The sequence below is a fragment of the Carlito syrichta genome, unplaced genomic scaffold (genome assembly GCF_000164805.1).
Source record: "Carlito syrichta isolate Samal-C Ts95f unplaced genomic scaffold, Tarsius_syrichta-2.0.1 Scaffold316058, whole genome shotgun sequence".
Lineage (NCBI taxonomy): Eukaryota > Metazoa > Chordata > Mammalia > Primates > Tarsiidae > Carlito > Carlito syrichta.
In genome coordinates this window covers 5,789-15,537 of record NW_007260154.1, presented here as the reverse complement: position 1 = coordinate 15,537, position 9,749 = coordinate 5,789, and the positions used below count along the sequence as shown (strand labels likewise).

General features: G+C 55.3%; 1 protein-coding gene across 1 annotated transcript in view; it reads left to right on the top strand.

Moving 5' to 3' along the window:
• Positions 1-9,410, top strand: part of MS4A10 (membrane spanning 4-domains A10) — an 11,088-nt gene extending 1,678 nt beyond the window's left edge. Inside the window, exons 3-7 of the mRNA XM_008073753.2 lie at positions 1,031-1,090; positions 3,946-4,077; positions 5,170-5,280; positions 8,997-9,097; positions 9,215-9,410. Coding sequence (XP_008071944.2) covers positions 1,031-1,090; positions 3,946-4,077; positions 5,170-5,280; positions 8,997-9,097; positions 9,215-9,410 — 600 coding nt within the window. The remainder of the gene's footprint in view (positions 1-1,030; positions 1,091-3,945; positions 4,078-5,169; positions 5,281-8,996; positions 9,098-9,214) is intronic.
• The last annotated feature ends 339 nt before the right edge of the window (positions 9,411-9,749 follow it).

Here is a 9,749-nt window from a genome sequence, read left to right as displayed (position 1 = left end):
ATCCACTCACCTCAGCCTCCCAAAGTGCGGGATTACAGGCTGAGCCACCAAGCCCGGCCAGAGCTTTCTACTCATGTGGTACCTACTCCTCCTGTGCTCCCAGAGACTAGCACATAGTAGGTGCTCAATGAACACTGGAAAGAAAGATCACAAGGCTGGACGCAGTGACTCATGCCTGTCATCCCAGCACTTTGGGAGGCCGAGGCGGGAGTATTGCTTGAGCCAACAAGTTCAAGACCAGCTTGGGCAACATAGTAGGACCTCATCTCTACAAACAAAAATCAACAAATAAGCCTGGTGTGGTGGTATGTGCCGGTATTCCCAGCTACTCGGGTGGCTGAGGTGGGAGGATCACCTGAGCACAGGAGAAGAGGCTGCAATGAGCCATGATTGTGCCACTGCACTCCAGGCTGGGTGACTGAGTGAGACCCCAATTCAAAAAAGAGGGAGAGCGAGAGAGAGGGAGGAAAAAAAAGAAATTACAAGGCCAGGCATGATGGCTTATGCCTATGATCCCAGCACTTTGGAAGGCCAAGGCAGGAGAAACCACGCGAAGCCAGGAATTTGAGACCAGCCTGGGCACATAGCAAGACCCCCATCATCTCTACAAAAAATTTATTTTAAAAAAAAGAGAAAGATTCCAGGGACCCACCAGAGACCTGCGACTCAAAAGCTCCCGTCTTCCCAGCAGCAAGATTCAGGAAAGGAGAAAGGGAGAGGTGGGGGGAATACCATGCCCCGATCCTAGCAGGAGGGGCTGGAAGCACTTTCTCAGTGCAGGGCACAGCCTGGAGCCCGTGGTGGAAGTGGATGTGGCGTGGAGGTTTGTGCACTTGTGGGAAGGCGTGAGGTGGGGGCAGGGGCAGGGCTGGGTCACATGGCCAGCAGGAAGCACTTGCTTTGTCAAAGGAGGTGTAGTTTCTGCCCCTCTGGCTGCGGGGGGGTTGCTTTGCTTGGAGCACAGGGAGGGCAGGGGATTTGTGGGTTTCAAGGAACCCCAACTTCTCTGACTTTCAAATCTGTCCTGCAGTTCCTCGTCTCAGGGATCCTGGTGATAATCATGGATTTTTCTGTTTCTAAATCGTATCTGGTGAGTGGGTGTGCTGGAACTCTCCCCTTCCCGCCCAGGCCTGGGGTGACTCTGTCCCGGGAGTCCGTGTGTAGGGGTGATTTGGGGTGGCAGTTCTCACAGGCTCGCTGGGAGCAGGCTCCTGGCTTGAGGATGGCAGAGGGCGTTCGCACAGAGGGGTCCAGATGTAGACGGGCTGATAGATCTGGCTGTATGCCTTGGCCTGCGTGGCTACCTTGAGTGTCCCGAGAGAGAGCGGCGAGAGATTAAGAACACAGACACAAAGACATAAAGGAAAACTGAGGCGGGGGCTGGGGGGAGGGGGTTGGACACGACACTTTCCTCTGATGGGGGAGAAGTGGCCCCGAACTGGCTCACCACGTTTATTTTCTAATCAAGCACAAGGGAGGTTGGAAGGGATTCAAGGTCTGTGAGGGAGCGATAACAGAATTTTGTTGCTACCTAAAGGTGAACTGTTTCGCGGTTATCTGGTTGTCGCTAAGGCTTTATCTGTGCTATGTGCACCTGGACGTGTGGGCATGAGACACCGTTCGGTGTAGCAGGCTGCATCCCTTGCCTTTGGCTGGGATGCAAGCTACCAAGCGAGACCTTGCCTTCGCTTGGGGCCTTTACTCAAGGCCTACCACAGTGACTGTGCTCGTCGGCTCCCTGCATCACATCTGCTGTGGGAGGAAAGGAAGCCACATCTGAACCTTCTGTCTCCCCAGTAAGGCAGACAAGGAGGAATTGGCACCCGGGAACCCCAGCCTTTCCTGTCTGGCACAGATTTTGCTTTCTCCCAAATCTACTGAGTTTCTGTCTTGGCCCCTACAGGCCCTGTGTGCCCTGGCCCGCTGCTGGGTTTCCATCCACTTCTCATCCCTAAGAGCCAGGCAGATGGGACTGTCTTCCCTGTTCTGCCTGTGCTGGCCCCTGCCTGAGCACCTCACCTTCTCTGCACGCCTTCAACTCACTTCTGCCAAGCGCAGTGTCACACCTTTGAGAGGCTAAGGCAGGAGGATCACTTGAGCCTGCGAGTGCGAGACCAGCCTGGGGAACATAGAGAGACCCATATCTTTAAAAAAAAAATTTTTTTTTAAAATAGCAGGTGTATGTGTTATCCCATGCCTGACGTCCCAGCTACTCAGGAGGCTTGAGGTGGGAGGATTGCCTGAGCCCAGGAGGTTGAGGCTGTGGTGAGTTGTGATCATATCACTGCACTCCAGCCTGGGTAACAGTGAGACCCGGACTCAAATACAAAGAGAGAGAGAGAGAGAGAGAGAGAGAGAGAGAGAGAGATACACACACATTTGTATTTTTATTGTTGTTGTTTTTGAGTCAGAGTCTCACTCTGTCGCCTTGACCTGCTGGGCTCAGGCTATCCTTCCACCTCAGCCTTCCAAGTAGCTGGAACTACAGGTGTTCACCACCACACCCAACTAATTTTTTGATTTATTGTAGAGACGACGTCTCGTCATGTTGCTCAGGTTGGTCTCTATCCCCTGAGCTCAGACAATTCTCCACCTCCCAAATTCTGGGATTGCAACCTTGAGCCACCACACCCAGCCCACATTTGTGTTAAAAATTTTTTTAGCCGGGCTTGGTGGCTTAGCCTGTAATCCCGTGCCTTTGGGAGGCTGAGGTAAGTGGATTGCCTGAGCCCACGGATTTGAGACCTGCCTGAGGCGGAAGGATGGCTGGAGCCCAGCAGGTGGAGGCTGCAGTGGCCGGGTGCGGCCACTGCACTCCAGTCTGGGTGACAGAGTGAGACTCCAACTCAAAAAAAAAAAAATTTTGTTTAAAGGCAGCTTGTATGCCTTGCCCTGCCAGAGAGCTTCCCTGCCCCTCCACGGCTGGCTTCTGTGTTCCCACAGCTCTGTGTTCTTACCTGTCTCTACCATACGTCAGGCCCTGTGTGGGCTGCATGTATCTAAGCATCTTTGTGGGCCAGAGGGAGCCCAGGCTGGCACAAAGTAGGCACCCAACAGGAGGCTGGAGAGGTGGCCATAGATGGATCGTGGAAGAAACCTCCCTGCACACTATACTTATGTCATGGCCTCAACCCACAGACGATCTTCCCATGCCTCCTCACCCTCTGCCCCAGAAGCCCTGGCCTAGTCCGGCCACATTTGTGCCCTCTGCCCAGGCCTGGATGTGGCTGTCCCCTGCTTTCTCGGGGACATAGAGAATGGGAAGGTGATTGTGCAGGTTACCCGGCAGAGGCAGGAGATGCTTGTCAAGGACCTGCCCATGCCCCAGACCTCACCCTCCTGTGAGGTCCAATCATAGGCCTCCCCCTTCTGAGCGCAGGGACCCCCTCCTTGCAAAGAAATGCATTCTACCGTAAGCGACTGTAGAGTCCAGGTTCATAGTCTTTCCTCAAAACAAGGGTTTGCATTGGGCAAGAGGCCCTCAGAACCATGCTTAACCCAAGAGGATGACAAGTACAGACACTTCAGGGATCGTGGGGGTCGGGGAAAGGGAGGCAAGACATCAAAATTTATTGGGGAGAGACCGCATCCGGACTGCTGCCGTCCTTTCCCATGCGGAAGGGGCTGGGTGAGGGCTGTTTGGGTGTTGAGTCCTTGGGTAGGTGGCTTCTCTGATGCGGGGTAGTTGGGGCTGTCTTAGAGAGGGAGACAGCCATGAAGCAGCCCTGGCCGCAAAGCTCTGTGGATGCAGAGGCAGCTCTCAGGGCTCCCAATTTGTCCTCGGGGGCCAGCAGCTCAGATCCTCACATGGGGTGAGGGCCTCAGGCCCAGAGACGAACAGAGCCTTTCCTGAGGCCACAGAGGAAGCACCTGGCAGGCCTGGGAGGAGGACCTAGACCAGGTCTCCATCTTTCGGGGAGTATCACCTTTGTGTGTCTCCTATAGAAGGTGTTATGCCTCGTGATGAACCTCACCAGCTTCCTGTGCACGCTGGCTGGCCTCTTCGTCATTACCAAGGATCTCTTTCTGGAGAGCCCGTTTGAGTCCCCGATCTGGAGAACGTACCCCAGCTCCACGGTGAGTGCCCAGGCCCCGAGGGCTCTCGACTCCAGGAAGGCACGGCCTTGGACTTGGCTGAGAGAACGTGTCCAGCTCTCGGAAGACGTCCCCTGGAGCCCAGGCAGGCACGGGCAGCTAAGCCCTCCGCCGATCTGCCCCTGACCCTCCTGAGGCATGGTGGGAGGCGGATGTCAGTCAGCATCAGGGAGCTGGGTGGGTCCTTGAGTCACCGAATCCAGTCTCGCTTTTGCACATGGGGAAATTGAGGTCAGAGAGAGGAGGGACCTGTCTGAGATCGAGCAGTGGCTTGGCTGCAAATCCAGGACCGCAGCCTGGAACTGCAGGTCCCTGAGCCCGGGTGCTAACCACGGTGCCCCTGGTGGCCCCTGTTATCTGGGAGCCTGCCAGCAGCTTGCAGAACTGGCCGAGTACATTGTTACCCCCATATTATGGAAGTGAATACTGAGGTCCAGAGAGGCTAAGTTAGTGAACCGAGGCCACACAGCAAGTCAGGAGTGCCCTGAGGGCTCACGGCTGGGTCTGTGACTCCAAGGCTAGTGCCCTTCTTATCACACTGCAGTTGCCTTCTGAGGCAGAGGGTGGATTAACCATTCCAAGCTGGGTGCCCCGGGCCAGGCTCCAAAGGTTCTGACCGGGAAGGTTTGCTGTTCCCCATCTTTCCCAGCACATGAAGCACATACGCACTTGTGCATGGATGCATGCACGCCCCCCTACCACACGCTTGTGACCCCATGAGAGTCACCCAGCTGCACGGCGGTCTCAGCCCAGCTGTTCCCCTCCCCTACTGTGAAAGATGCTTCTTCCCTCTGGGCCTAGGTGTCCCCATCTGCCACGTAGACTTGGACCAGGTGACCCTAAGGCCACCTTCAGTCTCACTAGGGACCCATGAGCTTCCCCAGCCCTTAAACGTTAGGCAAACACTCGCTGAGGACCCGAGCATGCCAGGTGTAAGGCAGTGACCCAGATGGACCCAGTCCCCCCCACTGGGCATGCCCCGCTGCCCTCTGCTGCAGACCTGCCCCCCACTCACCCTGCTGGACCCACTGAGGGGTGCAGACCCCAGCGAGGCCTCCCCTCCCTCCCACTCAGGTCCACATCCAGAGGCTGGAACTGGCCTTGCTCTGTTTCACCTTCCTGGAGCTCTTCCTGCCGGTGTCCACGGCTGTCATAGCCTGGAGGGGGGACTGCCCGTCTGCAGAGGTAAGGCCCTTCCTCAAGAGCCGGGGACAGCATAGGGCCAGAGGGACGTCAGGCAGGGGTCACAGAGGAGCATGTCTCCCATTTGTCAGGCTGCTGAGCCCCTTACTAAGTGGCAGCCCACGGTTCAGTGGGAAAGCCAGGGTGTGTGGCGAGAAAGGAGGCCAACTTAGGATGGAAGGATGGGCCACCGAGAGAAACTGCCAGGGGCACCCAGAAAGCAGGCCGCGGCACTCCCAGCTCTGAAGGCCCCTGGGAAAGCACGTGGGGGGGGGCCTGTGGAGAGTGTGCAGGACTCGAACTTGGGGAGGCCCTTCCAGGAGAGAAACGGCAGAAGCGCAGGCCAGGAGACAAGACAGGGAAGGGGGAAAACGGGGAAGGTGGGCACCCTGCAGGGAGTGTGGTGTTTAGCTGTAATGAGAACAAAAAGTTAGAGGCAGAGTCATAAAAGACTGACCATTTAAGGCATCCCAGGTACTTTGCTAAGCACTGTCTATTGATTGATTGATCGGTCTATCAACTGATTGATCAAAGATAGATATAGATAGGCCAACGCATACATAAATATAGCTTCATTTAACAGTCTCTTCTCAACAACTCTTTGAGGTAAGTACTTACTTCCCGTTCTACAGATAAGTAAAGTGAGGCTTAGAGAGATCACATCACGTCCCAAGGTCAAACAGACAACAAGGAAATCCCAGAACTCAGCCCAGGGTGTGTCTAACCCACAGCCTAGACCTTGTCTACTAGTGCGGATGGAGAATGGCAGATGGGAGCCATTTTAAAATAGAAGACTAATCTCTCCCCACCCCAGTGACCCTGACCTGAAGCGACCTCCAAGGCTTATTCCTTTAAAGGGAAAAAAACTGCAGATTATGATCTCCACTGTAGAACACTGTTAAAACATGTGTGTCAAATCCCCCATAATCTGATTGCGTTCACGTCAGTGTTCACCATGTACTGAGTGTTCACACAACACAGATATGAGTTTGTGGCCGCTGAGTTTTATTTAACATCAAGCAAACAAGTTGTCCTGATTAATGCCCGGCCATCTGGCAGGCATCTGTGAGGCTGTCAGCTGAATGGGGGCCTTGAGTCGCTGAAGCCAACCCCACTTTTAAGATGGCATGCCAGCATTTTGGGAGGCAGAGGCAAGAGGATTGCCTGAGTCCGGAGTGTGGGGCGAGAGAGAAGGCCAACTCAGGGCAGAAGGGTGGGGCCACCAGAAAGGAAACACCAGGGGTGCCCAGAAAAACAGGTCATGCCACTTCAGCTCTGAAGGCCCCTGGGAAATCACATGAGGGAGACAAATGGAGACTGGGCAGGGGTTCGAGACGCTTCTGGGCAACTTGTCGAGACCTCATCTCTACAATAAATCAAAAATTAGCCGGGCATGGTGGTGAATGCCTGTAGTTCCAGCTACTTGGAAGACTGAGGAGAAGGGATCGTCTGAGCCCAGGTGGAAGGATCACCAGAGCCCAAGAGGTAGAGGCTGTGGTGAGCCATGATCGTGCCACTGCACTCCAGCCTGGGCAACAGAGTAAGACTCCGACTCAAAAAAAAAGGAACGAGGGAAACTGAGGCTACAACTATTAACAGTAATTGTTCCTCCATATTGGCATTTGCTGTGTGCCAGGCACAGTGCTGAGTGCTACCCACGGCTGTATTAGTGTCCTGTTGCTGCTGTAACAAATTGTCCCAAATGTAGCAGTGTAAAATGATGCAAGCATATTTTCTGGAGGTCAGCAGTGTGAAATAGGTTTCCGTGGGCTCCAATCAAGGTGTGTCAGCAGGGCTGCCTCCCTTCTGGAGGCCTTAGGGGGGACTCTGTCTCCTTGCCTTTTCCGGCTTTTTGAGGTCGCCGCACGCCTCGGTGTGTGGCCACATCTCACCTCCAAAGCCAGCAGCCTGGCTACCTCACGTCTCTCGCGTCTGTCCGCCTCTTCCACCTTGAAGGACCCTTGGCACAACACTGGCCTACCCGATGACGGAGGAAGCTCTCCCTGTCTCGAGGCTGGTTGGCAACGCTCATTCCACCTGCAGCCTCAACTCCCCTTTGCCCTGCGATCGGGGACCAGACGGGACACCTTTTGGGGCCATGTTTCTGCCTGCCTCACTAGCCACAACCTCCTTGAATCTCACAGCCTCACTGGGAGACAGATTCTCATGGTCATTCGATATTCACTCATTTATTATTATTTTTGAGTCAGGGCCTCACTCTGTTGCCCAAGCTGGAGTGCAGTGGCACAATCACGGCTCACTGCGGCCTCGACCTCCTGGGCATAAGTGATCCCTCCTTCTGCCTCAGCCTCCCAAGTAGCTAGGACTATAGGCATGCCCCACCATGCTCAGCTGATTTGTTAACTTTTTGTAGAGATGTGGTTTTGCTATATTGCCCAGGCTGGTTTTTAACTCCTGGGCCCAAGTGATCTATCCTTCTACCTCAGCCTCCCAAGTAGCTAGGACTACAGGCATGCGCCATCATGCTCAGCTGATTTTTTAACTTTTTTTTAGAGATGAGGTCTCGCTATATTGCTCAGACTGGTCTTGAACTCCTGGACTCAGACAATTCTCCTTCCTCAGCCTCCAAAAGTGCTGGGGTTACAGGCATGAGCCACAGTGCCTGGCACTAAAGGCCATTTTAAATAGGAAAAAACCAGCCAGGCTCGGTGGCTCAGCCTGTAATCCCGCGCCTTTGGGAGGCTGAGGTGAGTGGATTGACTGAGCCCACAGGTTCGAGACCCGCCTGGGCAGCGAGACCTCATCTCTACAATTAATAAAAAAAAATCAGCCGGGCGTGGTAGCGCACGCCTGTAGTTCCGGCTACTCGGAAGGCTGAGGCGGAAGGATCGCCGGAGCCCAGCAGGTCAAGGTGGCGGTGGCCGGGAGCGGCCACTGCACTCCAGTCTGGGCAACAGAGTGAGACACCAACTAAAAAAATAATAATAATAACCAAAAAAAAGAAAGAAAAACCAGGTCAGAAGGGTTAAGTGACTTCCCACAGTAAGTGGCTGTGCTGGCCCTCCGGGGGCCTCTGTGTCCTCTTTCAGCTGAGAGGATGGTGCCGGGGACAGGCTCTGTTGCACTGGATTGGTACCACCCTCATCCTGAATCAAGGATGAAGGCACAGCAGAAATCTCTGGGGTCACTGTCAACACTAGACACGCCCTGAGTCAATCCAGGCCAGGAAGGGCTTGGTGTGTCACCTGGCCCAGCCCTCTTGGGAAACCCAGCCAGATGTGTGACTTGCCTGTGGTCACCAGGACACTGGTAGCAGGAGGGGAAGCAGGGCCCACCCCACTGACCCCAATGAGGGCCTTTCTGGGACCCCCTTCTCAAGAATAGGGAGAAGCTGGGTGCGGTGGCTCACACCTGCAATCCCAGTGCTTCGGGAGGCCAAGGGAGGATCACTTGAGCCCAGGAGTTTGAGACCAGGCTGGGCAGCATAGCGAGACACTTTAGATAGATAGATCAATAGAGATAGAGAGAAAGGAGAGGGAGGGAAGGAGGGAAAGAGAAAAAAGAGAAAGAAGGGAAAAACAGGGAGGGTGAGAGAGTCAAGTACTGGTCTTGTGGAAATCACTTCACCTCTCAAGCCTCAGTTTCCCCATATTCATGAGGAATTTGAAACTTCAAAGTGAGCTGCTGGGGAAGAGCTCTGTGAACAGCCGGTCGCGCCACACGTGTGAGCGGCAGGCACGGTGACACCTTTTCTGCAGGCGGACGACGTGTCCCTTGTTCCTGACACCCCGTTGCATCTCAAGAATCTGCCGATGGGGCTTCCCCCGTCCTACCAGGCTGTGGTTCAAGGCGACACCAAGTGAGCAGGACTGGAGGCGACGGGGCTCGGCCCAGGACCCCGGCCACCAGAGCTCACCAACCACCCCTTCTCCCAGCCCAGAGAGGAACCCTTTCCCCAGGGTGGGGGGGGGGAAAGGGCAGCGTCGCTGCGACTGGAGCCATCTGCCTGGAAGCGGTGCCCTGCCAGGGGTGGGCCCAGCCCCTTCGGGCACCAGAGGAGCTTCCAGGGTCCCCCAGGGACATCCGACTGGGTTGACCAGAACCGCCTCAGCTGCCACTGGTGCCACAGGCCCCGCCCGCCCTTCCTGCAGGCCGCTGGAGCAGACTCCTGAGCCAAAAGCAGCCCCCACATCCTCCGGCCTCCCTCCGACCCATAGTGGAGGCACAGGGGTTTGTGAGGGGAGCCAGAGGAGACGTGGCCTTCCCTTGCCTCGAACTGCCAAGAGGTCTCTGGGGAAACTTGTGTGTCTGAACCCCTGGATGTCGGGAGGCGGTGAAGCAGGGCAGTTGAGTCGAATAAAAACTGTGTCCACGTCTTCCCTCCAAGGCGCGAGTGGTCTTTTTGCCTCCCTGGGCCTCAGGGTCTCCATCTGTAAAATGGGTTGGGTAGGTGGGGCGTGACGTGATCTAGGAGCCTCCCAGCTTGAAAGCTCGGAAATCAGGAGTTGAAT